General features: G+C 42.6%; 1 protein-coding gene across 2 annotated transcripts in view; it reads right to left on the bottom strand.

Moving 5' to 3' along the window:
* Window positions 1-20,316, bottom strand: part of loxhd1b (lipoxygenase homology PLAT domains 1b) — a 47,613-nt gene that overhangs the window by 2,388 nt on the left and 24,909 nt on the right. Inside the window, exons 21-39 of one of the 2 annotated variants that reach the window (XM_057831792.1) lie at window positions 18,201-18,352; window positions 15,682-15,815; window positions 15,461-15,606; window positions 14,864-14,968; window positions 14,660-14,788; window positions 14,426-14,590; window positions 12,016-12,197; window positions 10,157-10,273; window positions 9,928-10,090; window positions 9,501-9,655; window positions 9,215-9,424; window positions 9,024-9,150; window positions 5,361-5,569; window positions 4,992-5,177; window positions 4,787-4,914; window positions 4,487-4,604; window positions 4,239-4,416; window positions 856-1,041; window positions 21-191 (exon numbers count right to left, since the gene is read on the bottom strand). In XM_057831792.1, the coding sequence (XP_057687775.1) occupies window positions 21-191; window positions 856-1,041; window positions 4,239-4,416; window positions 4,487-4,604; window positions 4,787-4,914; window positions 4,992-5,177; window positions 5,361-5,569; window positions 9,024-9,150; window positions 9,215-9,424; window positions 9,501-9,655; window positions 9,928-10,090; window positions 10,157-10,273; window positions 12,016-12,197; window positions 14,426-14,590; window positions 14,660-14,788; window positions 14,864-14,968; window positions 15,461-15,606; window positions 15,682-15,815; window positions 18,201-18,352 (2,961 nt within the window). The remainder of the gene's footprint in view (window positions 1-20; window positions 192-855; window positions 1,042-4,238; window positions 4,417-4,486; window positions 4,605-4,786; window positions 4,915-4,991; window positions 5,178-5,360; window positions 5,570-9,023; window positions 9,151-9,214; window positions 9,425-9,500; window positions 9,656-9,927; window positions 10,091-10,156; window positions 10,274-12,015; window positions 12,198-14,425; window positions 14,591-14,659; window positions 14,789-14,863; window positions 14,969-15,460; window positions 15,607-15,681; window positions 15,816-18,200; window positions 18,353-20,316) is intronic. The other variant, XM_057831791.1, reaches the window with a different exon arrangement.

The raw sequence follows: 20,316 nt of genomic DNA, 5'->3' as shown, positions 1-20,316 counted from the left end.
TTTTTTTTCTTAATACCGACTTGTTTTGTCGCTGAGATCCACAGCATCATTGTTGGCACAAGCCAGCTCCCTGATGATCTGACCATCGTCTTCATTTTTGGCCAACCAGCGGTCACAAGGGAACCTGAATGTTTGATCCATGCTCTCATCTTTGACATCGATGTAGTCCAGGTGCCAGCCCGGAGCCGCACCTTGTTAAAAAAAAAAACAAAAAAAACATCAACACACTATTTAGTTGATCTCCTACTGCATGCCATAAGATTGCATAGACATATATCATATCCAGAGGCGTAGCAAGGGTCCCCGGGGGCCCCAGGCAACAAGCAACATGGGGCCCTTCGAGCGTGTGGAAGTAAGGGGGACAGTTGGACTTGGAGCAAAAGCATATTCAATAAAAGTATAATAACGTCTCCGTCTCATAGAAAGCTTTTTAGGACACTCAAAGTGCCCAGCTTCTACTACATTAGGACATAAAACTACAGTAACATAGTACACTTTTTTTTTCTCCTTTTCTGCTTTTTTTTCTTTCTTTTGTCGCTTCCAGAGGGATATTCATTTTGGATATACGCCAATAAAAAAAAAGCCAAATCGTCGCTCACTCTCACTCTGAGTCACGTGAGGTGGGGAGAATGTAGAGCGAGTGAAGTGTGACACGAGGCTTTCACTGGCACTGTCGCACTTGTTGCTGCGACAGTGCAGTAACGCTGCGTCTGATAAATCTGTTGGCCTCCTGGGGGCCCCTGCTGGCTTGGGGCCCTAGGCAATTGCCTGGTTTGCCTAATGGGACGAGACGCTTCTGATCGTATCTAATGGCATCCTTATGTTATTCTGAAACCGATCTGACGACGACATTACCTTTGTTGTCATGCCACACTCGCACTTTGGAGAGCTCGCCCAGACTGAGAACGTCAGGAAAGCGGAACACATCTCTCATTTTACGTTCAAACTTGTTCCTGTTGGCGCTCTCCTTCAGCTTCAGTGTCCCTGTGTCGCCGAACTCCCCAAACACAATCAGGCACACGTTGGCATCTGTACCAGCGCCTGAAGAGTATGAGGAGAGAGGACATTACAGTATGATGATTATTTCACAATTTTAAATCATATATCACATGGTTTCTTTTTGGCAACCCTATCAAAAATTAGCGGCTCCACCGAAACCCAACGCTTCTTGCACCATGTCATATAGCGCCTTCTGCAGACATGTGTTTTTTTATTCAAATATTTTGTGAGGACATCATCTTAATGACATAAGAATAAACTAGCACCTAAAAAACGTTCACTTCAATTCTTTCATCGTAATGCTGTAATGGCTTACCGTACGCATGCTATTTTTAGACCATGACGTCGCATCGTAAAGCGGAAGTAAAGCAGAAGTGGGACATTGCAGACCCGCCCTCGCATAGAAACCATGTTAATTCTGCTACTTTTCTCCGGTAATCTTTCAAAAACGAACATGTTGATCACACGTTGCTTTTTTTGGAACTCGTAGAAACGACTCTAAACATTACAACATATGAAGGATGTTTTCTTCATACGTTTGCCGAAACCAAAAACTCGGAGGAAAAAATGTGAAGAATGAATCAACTTGTGCGGACTTTTAACGCCAGCTCGGTGAATCGATTCCCATTTCATATGCAGTAAACATTGTGTTGGGTTGACATTGTCTTTCAGAGGACAAAGAGGTAAGCCATTTTGATATTTTTAACTTATTTTTTAGCGTGACGTTGTGCCGTGCTGCTTCTGTCTGACAATGAATGACCTGAAAAGAGTTAAAATGATATCTGACTGCCACTGTTACTTTCTCTGTTTAAAAAATAAAACAACTTTAGTAAGGGGGAAGTGTAAATAAATTATAGAATTAAGATTTGTTATCAATGAAAAAATTAAAAGTGTTCGTTGGCTGTCACTGAGTAGCATTTGCGATCGCTACACAAAACAAACAATATAAGTTACCCCCAAGAACGGTCAGAGACGTAGGACAACCAGAGGATATAATATATAAGAAAGACAGGGCATGTGGTGGTAAAGGATAGCTTGTTGAAACAAGACAATGTCATTGTCAGTCGCGTAAGAAAAAGGTGTCGATAAAAAAGCTAAGGCTATTCTTAGGCCGGCTCGTTTTTGTCGTCTTTTTCAGCCCTCGACACTCAAGCCATCTCTTTAACTGAACATTTTTATGTTCTTCCACATCTTTGCCAGTGAATTTGGAACCAGGGACGACATTTTCGAACAGAATTGGTAGGTTTAGCTCTGTAAACATCTCCCTCGTACACTATTTCCAATTAATTTACTATTGGGGACGAGCTCCCGTTTGTCCCCCCCTACCAACATTAGCTAACATCATGAATATTAATGAGTGGAAGTGACGTGTTGCTTGCAGTACGCCACTGAGTGTACTTTTTTACATACGTACATACATACATTTTCTCCCGCTTAAATGCCCCAGGGGTGGATGAGATCTGACCGGATTTTCTAAAAGGCTCTGGATGTTGCGGGGTTGTCTTGGTTGACAAACCTCTGCAACATCGCTCTGACATCGGGGACAGTGCCTCTGGATTGGCAGACTGGAGTGGTCGACCCTCTCTTTAAAAAGGGGGACCGGAGGGTGTGTTCCAATTATAGTGGGATCTCACGCCTCAGCCTCCCTGGGAAGGTCTACTTAGGGGTACTGGAGAGGAGGGTCCGTCGGGAAGTCATATCTCGGATTCAGGAGGAGCAATGTAGTTTTCGTCCGGGCCGCGGAACAGTGGACCAGTTCTACACCTTCAGCATGGTTCTCGGGGGGTCATGGAAGTTCGCCCAAACAGTCTACAGGACTTGGAGAAGGAGTTCAACCGAATCCCCCGGGGAGTCCTGTGGGGTGTGCTCCTGAAGTATGGGGTATCAGAATTCCTGATACGGGGTCTCCGGTCCCTGTAAGACAGGTGTCAGAGTTTGGTCCGTTTCCAGTGAGGGTTGGACTCTGCCAAGGCTGCCCACCGGTTCTGTTCATAACTTTTATGGACCGAATATCTAGGCGCAGCCGAGGCGTTAAGGGGGTCCGGTTTAGTGGCCTCAATATTGCATCTCTGCTTTTTGCAGATGATGCAGTGTTGTTGGCTTCATCAAGCCGTGACCTTCAACTCTAATTGGAACAGTTCGCAGCTGAGTGTGAAGCGGTCGGGATGAGAATCAGCACCTCCAAATCCGAGACCATGGTTCTCAGTCGAGAAAAGGTGGAATGCCCCCACCGGGTCAGGGATGAGTTCCTTCCCCAAGTGGAGGAGTTCAAGTATCTCAGGGTCTTGTTCACGAGTGACGGAAAAATGGAATGGGAGATCGACAGGCGGATCGGTGCCGCATCTGCAGTGATGCGGACTCTGCACCGGTCCGTCTGTTTACCGCTCGATCTACGTTCCTACCCTAGCCTATGGTCACGAGCTGTGGGTCGTGACCGAAAGAACAAGATCCCGGATACAAGCGGCCGAAATGAGTTTCCTCTGTAGGGTGTCCGGGCTCTCCCGTAGAGATAAGGTGAGAAGCTCGGTCATCCGGGAGGGGCTCGGAGTAGAGCCGCTGCTCCTCCGCATTGAGAGGGGCCAGATGAGGTGGCTTGGGCATTTGACAAGGATGTCTCCGTGGGGCCTCACTGGGAGGAGGCCGCGGGGCCGCCCCAGGACATACTGGGGAGACTATGTCTCCCGGCTGGCCTGGGAATGCTTTGGGATCCCCCAAAAAGAGCTGGATGAAGTGGCTGGAGAGAGGAAGTCTGGGCTTTCCTGCTGAAGCTGCTGCTTCCGCTACCTGTGTACTTTTGTGAGCAGACCAATTATAAGCATTGAGATAAAAGCTAATAACTAATAACAAAATAAACCAAAGGTGCCCATTTTAGAGAAGAGTCCACCATATTACGGCCTCTAGATCCATTCTTGTGTAGAAGTGTAGCAAGAAGATCTGGATCGATAAATCAATTTGTTTTGAACGATCAAATTGAAATTGATTAATATCATCATGGCTTTCATTTACAGCAAATTTCTGTCATGATTAACTTCAAACTAACTTCAAAATTGCTTTATATCCAAATAATGTGCTATTGGTGGCCCTTTTTAATACAAAGTTATCAATAATACAAATAAAAACAAAAAAAACTTAAAGGTTTTTTTTGTTTTTTTGGTCACTATTTTAATAGTTAATTGCCAGCAATTTATTCAAATGAATAAAATTCAATTAAATAGCAGAGCAAGATGAGAGCAAAACACCTGTGACATCACTGGTCTGGACCTGAATGACATAGGTGGTTTTTTCCACCATCTCCTCCTCGTCTACCACGGCTGCCAGCTCGCATTCTAGAGTCCTCCTGGGCCCTTTGCTTTTTGACAGCCAGTTCTCATATGTGAATGTGTAAACCTCCTCAGTGGTCAGGTTGCGCATTAGGATCTGAATGCAAAAGAATTATCCCCAAAACAATGAAACATATTTAGGAAATGGTTTTGTGCTTGACATTTACCCTGTCCAGAAACCAATCGGGACGACTCCCGCTGCCATCAATCCTCAGTCGTATCTTCTTCAGGGGTGCGATGTCGTCGACCTCTAGGTTGAATGTGTCCTCTTGGTCTCGCTCAAACCTTAGCAATATTGTTGTCAAGCATACAGTATATGTCATTTTAACTAATTGGCCACTGCCAGTTACTCTTCAAAATGGATTACATTTGAATGTCAATGGCACTGAAACATCATCATCTCTTTTGTCTTTAGGAGTCATTTTGGATATTCTCTGCAATAGGGTAACTTTTCCCACAACACTAACCTGTCCCCATTCTTAGGCAGGAGCATTTCCTCTGTGCTCCCATTGGCTCCATACACAGTCAGGAAAATGTTAGTGTCGCTGCCAGCGTACTGGGTGTCACCAGTGACAACTGTGGTGGAATAAATCACCTACACAAACACCAAGAAGTGACTTTTACAATAACCATCCACTAATCTCAAAATGGTGTCATACGGGCGGCACTCGCTTTGCGGTTGATACTGATGGTGCTGGCGTCCAGCACATTGAACAGTCGAACCGTAAGACCGTCCCCCCGGTCTTTGGCCAGCCAGCACTTGCACAGGAAACTGTACTTGATGCCTTTGGTGGGCACGCTGATGGCCAGTTCGTCCACCAACCAGCAGCTTTCTGGTGTGGCGCCATTGTGTCCTAGCTGAGGAATGCAAATAAATAAATAAGAAAGTTCTGATTTCCACCAAGGTAAAGTATAAATATAATATTTTCCGATAAATAAGGTTCACTGTGGTTGTTTCGGAAGGTATAATATTAGTTGACAACGAAATGCTGCCACGCGTAAATATTTTAACTAGAAAGGACCGATGTCCTAGATTCTTACTTCCACCCTTTTGATCTCTCCCACGTCAGTTCCATAGCACACAAAATGTTGCATGCTGCCAGCCGCAAAACATTTCTTTCCTTCCGGCAGATCCAGCCAGAGCCGGTCCGTCTCCTGGTCTCCAGGACCAATTATGATGACGTAGACTCTGGCCGTGGTGCTGGCATCGCGCTCCATCCCAGTGGACAGAGTGAAATGATAGGGGATGACTGGAAGCCAGACAAGAGAGACAAATTCTTTGTTGTTTGAGTACAAAAACAATGCTTGATCAAATCCTCTTAATTTACAGTATATTATAAGAGAAAATTTTGCAACTTTTGCATTTGAACGTCTGTGTCATGATTTTGTTTTGTGATGCATGCTTTTATTTTGGCGCAGGAAGCGACGGCATGTACAGACACGCCCGCGCACCCCGCAGTCCACACATGCACACACAGAGCAGCCGAGTGACAGTGGTGGCAGCCTGCGCGCACATTTGTTGCTTGTGAAGCATCCAGAGGCCAAGGCTGTACATATATAACTCTTTTCGTACTGTTTATTGTGCGTTTTCAATTGTGGCGGAATACTTGGGGTGAGTTTATGTGATTATTTTTAAAATGTGCAGACGCTAACTGATACATGCTAATCGTTTGTAATGGCTGTATCAGCAGCTACTTGTAAACATAAATTTGAATTGCTGTTATTGAAGATGAGACTGATTTAATTCCATTTTCTTTTAGTGTCATTCTGCAAGTGTTGACGTCATGAGCAGCTGAATAAAATCAGCGAACCACACGGATGTCTGACAGTCATTTCAGAACTTAGCTCACTGTAAGCTTCAACGTCTTGGCGAGGAAAGTACAATGACGTATAATACATGTTTTGGATAGTTTTTCCCCTTAATTTAGAGAGTGTTTTGATGTACAGTATAAAGGGTTAATTCCGGGTTACATCGCCAGCGCAGGAACGGAACTCGTTCGTGAACCAGGGACTACCTGTGTTTTAGTAATAATGCTAAATGTAAACAAGCATTATGATAAACACATTCATAAATGAATACCTCTCTGGCTGTGTTAAATAAACATTTTAGAACATTGTTAGCGCCCCCCTTTTTCCATTGTAGTATAAGACTGTAGAAGTGTGCCACATTAATGTGCTGTGCTAAAATTGTGTTTGATGAAAAAAGTTTTGTTTTGTCTCCCCTCTGCCTGGGCTGCCGGCCGCGAGAGTGGGGTGGGGGGTCGGGGCTCCGATCTTGCATCGCCCCGTGGCAGTTCCTCGGTGTTCTCCTGCCTCCGCCTTCCCCTCTTCTCTGACTGGACATCCGCCCTGCGCTCCGTCGCGGGTCGCTGGCTTGGCGCCGGTGTATCAGCGGGGTGTTGCCTGCACCGGCGGGGGGCCCTGCCCTGCCTTGGGCTTAGTGGGCCGCTGGGGTTCCCGTGGCGTGCCGTGCCGGCTGGGGGGCTGCGGCTGTGGCTCGTGCCCCGGGTGGCCTGGGGGGATGGTGGGGGTAGACGTGGGGTTGGTGGTGCGTCCCCTCCTGCCATCCCTGAAGGCCGGTTGATGGGTGCGCGGGTGGCCCGGGGGACCACCCTGGATCCCAGGGTGGGGCGATGGCTCCTTTGCTGGGCTGCGGGAGGAGGGATGGGCTGCGCTTGACCCCCCGGCCCCCCGCCCACCCTTCCTCCCCGGGCTGGCTGGGTGGGGGCCGTGGCCCTGGGCTGGCTCCCGCGCGGCTTCTCCGCCCGTCTGCGTGGCTGTCGCGCGTCCGGTGGGGCTCGCGTGCTGCTGGATGAGGTAGGGCATGCTCAGGTTGGGGGTCCTGGTGCCGGGATTGGCGATGGGGCGGCGTAGGGTTGGTCGCCAACGGGCTTACATTCATAAGAGATTCACATGATTACTGGGTTCTAGAGCACAGAACTGATTTGTGTACACTCTACCTCTTTCAATCACTTAGCTTATAGACACCCCCACCCTAGAGCAGGGCGGTAAACCGAAAATTTACCGTTACCGAAATTCTTCACGATGACCGACGTAATTTTGACCATGTCGGTAAATTCGGTAATTTAATAAAAGAAGAAAATATAGTCTTTTAATCCCGCTTTGACTCTGTGTTGTTCGGCTATGTTCATTCCCCTTTAAGAAAGCAGACAGTGTGCTTACGTTTGGAGTCACATGGTTTTCAGGAAGCCAATCAAACAGAAGCCCGGTAGGCTAACGCTAGCAGCTAACGCTAGCGGCTAACGCTACAAGTAAACGGGATGAAGTCGGGCTTAAGTTACCTTCGCCAAACTTTCACCCGACATTAAGTAAACTCTTGACGGGTTCCAAATAGGGATGGAAAAACCGAGGCTTTCTGAAACAATGAACCACTTTTAAGACAATTGCCCTAAATTGAATCACTGTTTGACGCACTGCAAGAGCCCCATCTACTGGATAAACAGTGCACGTTTCCTTTTAAAAGTAAAGTTGACAAATTGCCTCAGCATTACATATCTTCAATAGAATTAAGTGGATGTCGTCTATTTCAACCAGGAGATCGTGTCGTCATTAAGTGTGATTTACACAATTAAAGTTGACCTCTTTAAGCCTGTGTCATTGCTTTTGTCTGTGAAGATGTGTTCAAAGCAGTATTTGTAATACACGACAGTGCTAGTCTTGTAAGTGGCTCGTCCTAGATGACGGGGAGTAACTACTATTGTTTATTTTTTGTAAAAATTACAGTACAGTAAGCACAGTGCTTGGGAACAGTAATATTATTTATTGCATACTGCAAGGATTTCCAAAATCATAAGATGTAAATAATTGAGCCGAATAAAAGAAAGGTTTGTGAAACATTTTATTTTTTAATTAAGTATAATTTCTGGGGGGCGGGTGGATGTGTCGTATTTGTATCTATTCTAAATATCTAAACGTATGCCACTATCTAGTGTATAACAATGCGGAATGAATTTAATGAAATTCAAGTGATGATATTTTTCAAGTCATACAAGCTGTTATAAATGTTCACACAAGAATTCTTATTGTTTACAAGATTTTTTTTAATACTTAATGTTTAGACTGCATGTGCAATTGTTAAATTGAAAGCTGGTAAATAATTTTAAATGAGAAACTGTTAATTTGTATTCCATGCATTGATTCAAATTTTCAAATTATATAACAGTTTGCTTGGGCGAATTTATCGTCATTTATCGTTATCGAGGTAAATCTGCTCAATTTATCGTGATACGTACTTAAGGCCATATCGCCCAGCCCTACCCCACCCCCGTCCCCCTCTTTCACTGGCCAATAGGCCCCCACATGGTGTAAACCGGAAATACATCTCGCTGATGATGGCGCCAGCATATTAACAATCAGTCTAGATGTTCTATGTATTTCTTGTTGTTGTTTGTGTATGTGTTTCTCTTCTTTCTTCTCTTGTGTTGCTTTTCTTCTGTCCCCCCATAATCCCTTCCTGTTCGCTGCTTTGTCATAATAAAAAGGTATTTTGAATGATCACAATGGGAGTATATCAGACTCTCAATGTGAAACATTAAAACTGTTCAGACAACCCGGGCACTTAGACTTCCATTCTCTGTGTCAAACAGCTGAACAGGACAGGTTAAAAAAAAAAAAAAAAAAAAAAAGTTTTGTTTCACAGGGCTCTAGTTTCTAGACTGTGCAACTGACTTTGATTCCACTTACTTGGCCCTTCTTCCACAAGTGCCATTTTCTTCTTCTTCTTTTTCTTATTTGCATTCCGATCCAGCCCCAGTTTGGCTTGAGCAATTTTCTTGGAATTGGGATCGGTATTTCTTTCGCCTTCGTAACCCTGAAACAGAAATGTGTGTTTGCTGTTTGTATTTTTGTGTTTTTGCCATCCCAAGTGAATAAACCTTGACAAAGAAGGTCCTCTCTAAGCGTTTGTCCTCCTTTTTCTTTGACAGCCAGCGTTCACACAGGAACATGTAAACCTCCTCTGTGTCCAAATCCAACACCTCCACCTGGTCCAGATACCAGTCAGCTCCTATATTAGAGTTATCGTGACGAATTCGGATCTTAAACACTTGGCCAAGATCCACAGCTTCAATGGTAAATTTGTCCACCTGGAAGTCAGACAACATTAATGTGTAATACCAGCTTTGATTCACAATTTCTTTTTTTAGTTCTGTACTCTCCTACCTCTCCTCTCTCAAACTTGTTTCTGTTGGTGTCAGATCTGGAGAGTTTTCGCTCTCCAGTGTCTCCAAGGTCTCCGTAGATGGTTAGGAATACATTGGCATCCGTTCCTGCTTTGTACATGTCACCAGTACGCACGGACACCTGGTAAGTGTGTGCTGGTATGGGATGACCACATCAATGAACAGTGTGAGTGTTTTTTTTCTTGTTCTCTATTTTCTATTACTGACTGTTTGTTTGTTGTTTTTCTGTCCATTTATTTTAACATCATTTTAACTCATTGACAGCGACAGACGTCCAATACATTTTGACCAATCAAAATTGATAGAATCCCTTGACTTAATATTTTTCTATGAATCAAAACATAAATATTTTTGTCATTTTATCGTTCACGTGTGGCAAATGTTAAGAAAAGGTGCATTCAGCTCACTTTCCAAAGCATCCTCCACTTCGGTTTCAGTCCGTTTGAGAGTGCCTCCCCTTAGGAGTTTTTCTGTAATGATGTCTGACGGGACCAGCTCCCTCACTGTCTCCCCGTCATCTTCCGATTTAGCCAACCAGCGTTCGCACGGGAAAATGGTCGTCTCGGACCCCTGGCATTTAAAAAAGGTCGGCCTAAGTCATTTCAGAATGCTATTATTGACAGATTTTTGTGCTACCTTTCCTTTCCTCAACAGGCGTCTGATCTCCACTCTGTCTAGGTGCCATCCAGGATTGGAGCCCCTGTTGTCGTGTCCCACTCGGATCTTCTCGATGATATCGCCGACATCTTCCAACTGGTACAAGATACATTCAGTGGCTCAATTAAAAGAAATGTATGAGGTCAATTTGAGCAAAAAAATGCATATATCCAGAACACTGTATATAATGTACCATATTACAAACACGGCAATTCAGTACTATATACTTTATCCCAGACATGTCCAAAGTGCGGCCCGGGGGCCAAATGCGGTCTGTGGTCAAATTTCGTCCGGCCCCCAGCCTCTCTCATAAAATCAATAACGTCTGGCCCACACACATACTTAATAAATTGGTCAGCAGTACTGCTACCAGCATATGAAATAGCTTACACACTAAATGCTGCTCCTCATTTACCCACTAAAAGGCAGCAGCACTCTAAGCAACATTACCCCGTGTGACCTTTTACTCCCAATTTTCTAAAATGGCGACAAACAACAAAAAAAAAGAAAGTTGACTGCGACGGCCGACGCTTCAAGAATAGTTTGAAATTGGACTACTTCTTCACTAAAATACGCAACAACTGTGTCTCCCTCATTTGCAAAGAGACAGTTGCTGTTTTTAAAGAGTTCAATGTGAGGCGATATGACCAAACAAGACACACTGACATGTACGACAGGATTACAGGGAAGATACGTAGCATGAAATCGAAGCAACTTGAAGCTAGTTTAATTTTACAGCAGCAGTATATCGCAAGAGCCCGAGTGTCAAAAGACAACGCCACAAAGGCGAGTTGCGAGATTGTTGAAATTATTAATTTAAAAAAATAATAAAGCAAATGTGACACACATAATGGCTTGCTAAAATTTGCTTAAATATATTTTTCTATGTAAAGGACGTCAGCCAAGGTCAGCCCCCAACATTTTTACCACACTAAATCTGGCCCCCTTTGCAAAAAGTTTGGACACCCCTGCTTTATCCCATTTCAAAGTATTTTATTGTGAAATAAATAAGGTTTGCTTCTGCTTCTTGAAGAAAACATCCTAAAATGCTAGAGGATTGAAAACAAGGTTGAGTACGCCATATTGATTTTTCTATATTTCCGTTATGAATATATTCAACATATCAATCTGGGAAAGATCCAATTGAGACCTGTTTCATGGGAGGAACCTTCAAAAATATATGGCTACTGATTGAATGATCTCGTGACACCACGAAAACATTGCTTCGCGTCCCACAAAAAACTTTTAGTGTTGTTTTTTGCTCCTTTTAAATGAGTAAATTAAGTATATTTCAGACAAAAATTGGAAAATGGACCTATCAACAAAAAACGCTTCGCATTCCGCAATAGTATTCAAGCAGATAGTTGCTTCCCGTTCACATCTGCAGCTCCTGCTTCTTTCCCCTGATTGGCTCGCCAGGTGAAAGTTTCGCAGAAGAGCAAGAACATCAATTCCCATCAAGAAAATGTTTCGTGACGTTCTTTTCTCTCTTCTTAATGAGTAAATGAAATGTATTTGGGGGAAAACTTCAGAAATTGAACTATCTACAAGAACTGCTTTGTACATTGTATTCAACCACATAGGTGATTCATAGTCACGTCAGGAGCTCCCCGCTCTTTCTCCTGATTGGTTCAAAGATAGATTAACGGGGAAGGGTAGAGTGAGGCAAACACAGGGTAGAAATTACGTATAAATAAACATACATGTTTTATGATGTAAGCAGAAATTGAGATTCCCCTCTTTGAAAGACATCCGAAAGCATCCGCCACTGATATATACAGTATACACATAGTGTAAGTATACGTGTCAAAAAACAAGGTCATAATCAAATACTATACCTCCACTATGAACATGTCCTCAGCTCCCCTCTCAAAGTACAGTCTCCTCTCTCTCTTGTTGACACATAGATGCTTCTGCTGTGTGCACACGCCTTTCTGGCCATACAAAACGATGAACACATCTGCATCCGTCCCAGCACCAAACACATCGCTGGTGAAAATCTTCAGTTCGTAAGGCACGACTGATAGGTCAAAAGACAATGAAGAAATGCAGTAGTTTGATGCATAAGCACATTTACTAACGAGCTGCAACATTAGCAAAAATGGCACATATTAACGAAATAAACACAAAAGCTGCACGATGTGAATTGATGAATAATAAATAATGAAATTAGTAAATTAGTATTAATTATATATATTTTTTGTTAATCCCAATATGATCAATCTTACAATTTCATAAAATGGGGCCCTTGACCACAGAGGTTTACCACCACTGGGATAAAATACTAAGTGTTAGAAACATTCATGAACACATTTGTGATGACAGTAAAAAGGTACTGCAGGAAACCTTTTGGAGGGGTCAACTCAAGAATAGGTACATTCATGTAACAAAACTTAGAGTTGGGGATGCCATATGCCAAAAGATACTTATAACTTATTGAGTAGCTTAATGTCAATAATAATAATAATGCATATTATGCCAAGTGCCTTTCAAAGACACTGTACAAGAGACAGATTAAAATTCACAAAGATTAAAAGCAGAATAAAAGTGTTGAGACAAAACAGAGCTAAGGATCAAGGTGCGTAAGAAAGAATTTAATAAGTGAAAGAGCTGATATGTTGCAAAGGTCAGAGGGTAGGGAGTGCCAGAGCTGGGGGGCACAGTGACTAAACACTCTGAAATCATAGGTGGTGAGACGGGCACGTCGAACAGAAAGGTGGAGGGTATTAGGGGGCGAAGTGAATGATACATATATAGGGTGGGGCCAGGCTATGACATGCTTTGAAGGTGATGAGGAGGATCTTGCAGTTCAATCCTTGTTTAACTGGGAGCCAGTGGAGTATAGGGAGGAGGGGGGCAAGGTGGTTTGTGGTGGGGGTTCTAGTGATGAGGCGTTCTGCTGAGTTTTGGAGGAGGTGCAGTTTCTGGAGGGATTCATTTGGGAGAGCAGTGAGTTACAATAGTCAAACTGCAAGGGGACAAGACTGCAAACGAGTGGAAGCAGTGTATGGGGTGAGAGAAGGGCGGAGGTGAGAAATATTATGAAGGCGGAAGTAGGCTAATCAGGTGAAGTCGTTGATATGGGAGCTGAAAGAGGGCGTGCTGTCGAGGATGACACTTAGACTCTTAACCTGAGTGGAAGGAGAGATGGGTACATTGTTGATGGTAAGAGAGAAATTATTGTCATTAGTGAACATGGCGGGGGTACCTACAAGACAGACTTCTGAATTTGGGCTATTGAGTAGTAGGAAGTAGTTGGAAGGAAGGAGAACCATAAGTTAATGTCTTGCAGGCAGAGGGTGAGAGAGGAGGGTCGAAGAGAGGAGGTTGGTTTTGAGGAAATGTAGAGCTGGGTGTCATCCGTGTAGCAGTGGAAGTGAATATTGTATTTACGGAAGACGGAACTGAGGGGGACTAATGTAAATGATGAAGTGGAGTGGCCCCAGGACAAAGCCCTGGGGCACGCCTGCAGAGACAGGGAGGGATATGGATATGTGGGGGCCGAATTTAACAAATTGTATACAGGCAGACAGGTAGGAGGTGAACCAAGTATGTGGTCTTTGGGTGATACCAATGGAGGAAATCTGGATTAATGGATTACTCAACTAAAGCAGTGATTTTTAACCTGTGTTCGATCGAAGCCAAGAGTTCGGTGAGTAAGTAAGGTTTTGGACTGGTCTGTCCCCAATTTACAGACTTTACTCCATTTCTTTCAACTGCTAGCCCTCTATCTTGTGGGGGAAGAAACTGGTTTGCTAAGTGGAAGGTTCGCACTTGGTAAGAGGAAGTATAGCAGACCAACAGGTAGCGTGGATTGTACAGATAATAATTTTTAAAAATGCATTATTTTACACTGTGAAAATATGTGATGCAAGGATGTGACTATAAAATGAGAATGTAGACATGCAACCAAAAAATGGAAACGTGTTGGATGAAAAGTTTCATTTCATTTTCCAACGTGAAAATCAACAGCAAAAGGCAAAATCATTTGTAGTAAATTTGAAGAAATCTGAATTGTAATTCACTTAATATATTATCTTGCTAGCTTAGCTATAAATGTTTTGAATTTAAAAAAAAAAAAAAAAGCTTTATTATTATATTCCTAAGGGTTCAGTGGATGCACATGTGAAACTTGTGGGGTTTGGTACCTTTAGCAAGGTTAAGAACCACTGATCTACAGTTAAGTACAAAAAGCACTGCAAATTTATATGCGATTGACACAACACATTTTATATCTGCTGCTCTCACATGGTGTGTACAGCTCAGTCTGTAACTCGGCAGGATAAAGATCCCTGATGATGTTGCCGTCGTCTTCTCCCTTGTCTAACCAACGGCCGCATGGGAAGCGGAGCCTGAGACCCTGCGAGGGAGCGTCAATCTCCACCCAGTCCAAAAACCAACCGGGTGATCCCCCTGTCAGGAGTAGGAATCCTGTTAACAATCCTCACTTGTCATCACGTTATGCTTTTTTTTTTTCCACACCTGAATTGTCATGACCAATTCGAAGCTTTTCCAGCTCACCCAAATCCACAGCCTCTACGATGAACTCATTGATCGCGCCCTGTTCAAACTTGTTCTTGTAGTTCTTACAGGCTTTCAGATTGATGATACCTGTGAGTGGCATGTGAATTGCAGTTGAACAAAAGCCTTACATCTCACTCTTAGATGTTGATGTTTTTTTTTCACCTGTGTCGTCATTTTCTCCAAATAATATAGCGAAGATGTTAGCGTCAGTTCCCGCATACTTCTTTTCTCCAGTTTTTATTTTGATGGTATACGTAGTAGACATGGCTGAAACAGATGGTATACGTAGTAGACATGGCTGAAACAGACATTAAAGCTTTCAGGTCTTAAATATTTAACATAAGTCATCTCTACAACTGGATTGTAGCTCTTGCATGAATTTCCTCTTTGTGTTGTCTTTTACTGTTGTCTGAAAAGAGTACCATCGTCTGTAGCTCTCCTTTCCAAAAAATCACAAAACATTTGCTTTTTTCTATTTTACAAAGGTATCATTGCAGTTACATTAACTGATTAAGCTTGGATGAGAGACAAAACGTCTTATTAGCCAACCAGAAAAGTCCAGTTGCGAGCGATCAATTCAATGCCCATAACCCTACAGTATATGACCTGAATGAGAATATTCAGAGGAGAAGAAAAAAAATGTGTATTTAATCTGCTATGTACCAAGGGAAAGTTGTACCACTTGAATAAATACTTGAAGAGAATCTGCTTTTATCTTTTCCTCCTTTATCAGTTGAAGCAGCATTGTAAATTAGCTACCTTTCTGCTCTAGCCCCAGAGTGGCTCCACCTCCCTCTTCATCCTCATCCTTCTTCATGAAGGCTTCATCTACAGGAACCAGCTCTCTTGCTATCTGGCCATCATCCTCATCCACGGCCAGCCAGCGGTTACATGGGAAGTAGTACCTGAAAAACCACAAGGCAAATAGATTTGAAACTAAACGACTGAAAAGTCTATCTTAAGGGTCAGTTTCAACCCACGTCGTATCATCTTTTGTGTCCACTATTTCCACACGATCCAGATACCACGATGAATACGGTCGAGCATTGTTGTGACGTATCCGAAGCTTCTTCAGGGGACCCAAATCAATAGCTGTCACAATGAACACATCCTCCTGCGAGAGATACAATTACCCCTGTGATTTCCTCAAAGCGACAGTATCCCATTTATTTTAGACGACCAAAAGTTACAATGTATTTCTAGTAGTTAGGAATAAGAACATAATTTTATACTCAAAGTAGAAAGCAGTTTCTCATGTTTTGTCAAATATGCTATCTTTTAATGGAGTGGAAGGTCACAGAAAATCAGTTGTTGGGCTGGTAATGAGGACACAACAATAGCCCTTTCACTACGTTATGAATAAGATATAATGATTGCAAAAGTTCTTTGAGCCCACTTGCACATTAGATACATATCTTCTCTCACTGGAGTGATGTGCAGCTGAGTGTGAAGCGGTTAGAAGGAAAGTTAGCACCAAATTTGAGGCAATGGTCCTAAACTGGAAAAGGGATCCTTCCTTTCACGGTTGAAAAGGAGATCCCATTGTATCTTATTCTCAAGTACCGTAATTTTCGGACTATAAGACGCTACTTTTTTCCTTCATTTTGAATCCTGCGGTTTATAATCCAGTGTGGCTTATTTGTTGATTTATTTGGGTTGATAGGTAACACGTCATTTGACAGCGTCATAAGACTGTCATGATTATGACATGACACTATCATGGGCATTACTGAATGCTTATGACAGATGTCATTTTGTGTCATCTGGCAAATTATGTCACTAACTCCATTTATGTCCATCTTGGATCTTTTACATTCATTCAAAAGTGAGATAATTTGCCGGATAACCGTAAAATGACATCTGTTATCAGCATTCATCAATGCTCATGACAGTGTCATGTCATATTTATGGCACCACTGTCAAAGTGTTACCAAATACCATAATTAGGAATTAATGAAACAACTGGAACAGTAACTGAAGAATTAATTAGCACAGAACATGAATTTTGATTGTTATATACATCTGTAGCGCTGTAATGCATGCAAAAACAGTGTTGACAGCAGGTGGCAGCAGAGGTTGACTGTCTCCCCCAAGGGAGCAATGATGGCCAAATGCAGCTTCTTGAAGCAATGAAGCTTTGCAGCCAATCGATTCAAAGTTTCATGGTGGATCATTTGGTCTCATGACAGTCGAATGATGCCGCTGTAAATAAAGTGTTAATATATTTGGGTGTACATATTCCATAATATAGTGAGGACAGCTGCGGTATACATTCAAGTGCGGTATCTCTATGAACAAATGCCATTTTCCGTTTACTTGTGGATCTGCATGCCCGCCCTCACCTACGGTCAGGAGCTAACAGGATTTTCCTTTAGACATAGAGTAATGAGTACATCACAGGAGGGTTCAGAATAGAGTTGTTGCCACTAAGACGAGAGGTTCCAGATGAGGTGGCTTGGGCATCCTGGATTCCTCTCTGGAGAGGTGTTCCGGGCACTAGGGAAAGACCCAAAACATGCTAAAGAGACTTAGTCTGGATATGGATATGTCTCAGGACTCGCCCTCTCAAAGATCTGGATAAAGTGACTGTGGTAAGGAAAGTCCCAGCTTCCCTTATTTGGTTGCTGCCCCCATGGCTCGACCCCAGAAAATTGAATGGCTAGAATGACTGAGAGCTGAAACTCTTGTGATGCACCATACCAGTCTGTGTTCGTTCTACAAATAAGACACTATTTTCAAGTTTCATGATAATACGAGACAAAGCGTGTCCCCTGAAAGCTAAATACGGGACGTGTACCTTTGTTTTTTAATACACGATGATTCTGTTTTTCAATGGACGGTTGGCAACCCTAGCTGTAAGATACAATTCTGGACCTCATGGTGATCTTTTAATTCTGAGATTCGAGGAGGTTAAAAATGAGCTCCATTTTCCTATGCTTAGCTTCCTTTGTTTAAAGATTGTTCATAGCTCTGACTGGGCACTGCGACTGGTTGGGGACCAGTCCAGGCTTTCTGGACCCTAATTCATGCGCAAATTTATCTGGAATATGTTCTAGCTCATACCCGACCTGACTGATGACAACATAGATGGTATTACATTGTTTAGGTGTAGAGTAATTTTGTGGCTATTTTTATTCAGTTTTGCTTATGCATACCAAACTCCTTTTGAACAGCAAAGTACGCTAGTACCGCTTGTGAGCGATAAGATATAAAACAAGTCTAATTCTGTGGGGACATGATTTATGTGCCTTCAATGCTGGGTGTAATGCAGAGTTGAATAATTCATAAATTGGATTCTAGTAATGAGTAAAAGTAGGACAGGTTCAGTGACACAGTGGACACCTCAACTACTCTAAGTCACAGCTGGCATGCCTGCCGCAGGAGGGTTATCAGTATTCGTAGGGTTGAAATCATGTCTAATAAAAAGTGGACATAAAACGGTGCTTATTATGCACCACTGAAAACATTCTAAGAAAGATATCCTGAAGACACAACGTACCTCGCCTCGTTCAAATTTGTTGAGGTTGTCTGAGTTCTTGAGATAACGCTCTCCAGTGTCTCCATTGTCGCCGTAAATATTAATGAAGACGTCGGCATCGCTCCCGGCTCCCAGCACGTCACCCGTAAAGACGCACACTTCATAGGTGTTGACTGTGAGACAATAGTAGGGATGAATAGCTAACACCTGCTTAACCTTCTGTTCTACATTTCAGTCAGGAAACTGTGTCAAATCAAACCAAGAGTGCTTTCTCTACAAAAAAACAGAAAACCTCATGGACTTAATATTTCCTCAATTATTATTTGTTTTTGTCATTTTTATTTATTTCTAACTTGTCTAACCTTTTCATATCATAGCTTTAAAAAGACTTCGGCATCTGTGGTGCAATGTACTATAAACTGCTCCTGGCCCTCAGAATAACTTGTGTTGTCTGATGTAATAACTTACACTACTGTAAATTAGCAATGTGACACTTTCTCAACCAGTCAGATTTCAATTTTTCCTCACACGGCACTGGTTCCATATGATGTCAGTGTTTTTCTGGTCTTTGTTCTGTTAGTTAGAGCAAAATTTGCTGCTACTCACTTCGACCAGCAAATGCTTGGAATTATTCATACATTTTTCAATCAACATCTTAGGTGAGTATGATGATTTTATTTACCTTTCTCGTGTTAAATCACGAGTTGATTCACATTGTGTACTCCTAATTGTTCTACATTGTCCCCTGTCTACACTGCCCATCGTTTGTGTGTGTTTGAAGCGTTTATTTCCAGAAAATGTTGAACTTTAAATTCAACTGGATGGTGTCCTGCATCGAGTGTAAAAGTGAACTTGATAGACACTTGGTGACATCACCCATAGCCATTCACGGAGATTAAATGGGGGTGGGGGGTGGGGGGGCAAAGCCCCCCCCTGGTGGCCGAAATTGTCATTGCATGTAATTGACCTTCCAATACATGAATTTAAAACTAAGACTTTGCCGGTAAAGTGTTGTCTATAAAATTCGTAAAGTAATAAAACAAACACCAAAAATAAATAAAATGAACAAAAAAAATTATAATGGGTCAAAATAAATTTTCGAATAGATCATGTGACTAAAACATTAGAGACGGTCATTTGCTTTGCTTCGCCAAAACCACCTGAGGACAAAAGAAACAAGATGGATATACAGTACGTATTTTTTTTTTGTAACGTAAGCTTTCAAAAGCGATAACAACTACTGAGCGAGAAGCAAGGATTGAAGATGTGGACCATGAAACGCCGGAGAGCACCGCCAAAATGGTGAGCGGAATTTCAGGTTGTCTACTATAGACGTTAATTGCAAAACAGAGACAAAACCCACATTCAAGGGTGTGAGTGACTGGAAAAACTTGGCATTAAATTGGATATCTCCGCGGAACGCAAAAATCGGTGTTTACTTCTCCACAGGAAAACGCGCACGCTCACACACACACACAACCACACACACATAGATGGGATGCCTCTATTTACAGTGGGGCAAATAAGTATTTAGTCAACCACTAATTGTGCAAGTTCTCCCACTTGAAAATATTAGAGAGGCCTGTAATTGTCAACACGGGTAAACCTCAGCCATGAGAGACAGAATGTGGAAAAAAAAACTGAAAATCACATTGTTTGATTTTTAAAGAATTTATTTACAAATCATGTTGGAAAATAAGTATTTGGTCAATACCAAAAGTTCATCTCAGTACTTTGTTATGTACCCTTTGTTGGCAATAACAGAGGCCAGACATTTTCTGTAACTCTTCACAAGCTTTTCACACACTATTGCTGGTATTTTAGCCCATTCTTCCATGCAGATCTCCTCTAGAGCAGTGATGTTTGTTGGGCAACACGGACTTTAAACTCCCTCCACAGATTTTCTATGGGGTTGAGATCTGGAGACTGGCTAGGCCACTCCAGAACCTTGAAATGCTTCTTACGAAGCCACTCCTTTGTTGCCCTGGCTGTGTGTTTGGGATCATTGTCATGCTGAAAGACCCAGCCATGTCTCATCTTCAATGCCCTTGCTGATGGAAGGAGATTTTCACTCAAAATCTCTCGATACATGGCCCCATTCATTCTTTCCTTTACACAGATCAGTCTTCCTGGTCCC

This window comes from Corythoichthys intestinalis, chromosome 3, assembly GCF_030265065.1.
Source record: "Corythoichthys intestinalis isolate RoL2023-P3 chromosome 3, ASM3026506v1, whole genome shotgun sequence".
NCBI classification, from domain to species: Eukaryota; Metazoa; Chordata; class Actinopteri; order Syngnathiformes; family Syngnathidae; genus Corythoichthys; species Corythoichthys intestinalis.
The sequence above is the reverse complement of the archived record's forward strand: the minus strand, read 5'-3'. Positions and strand labels throughout refer to the sequence as shown.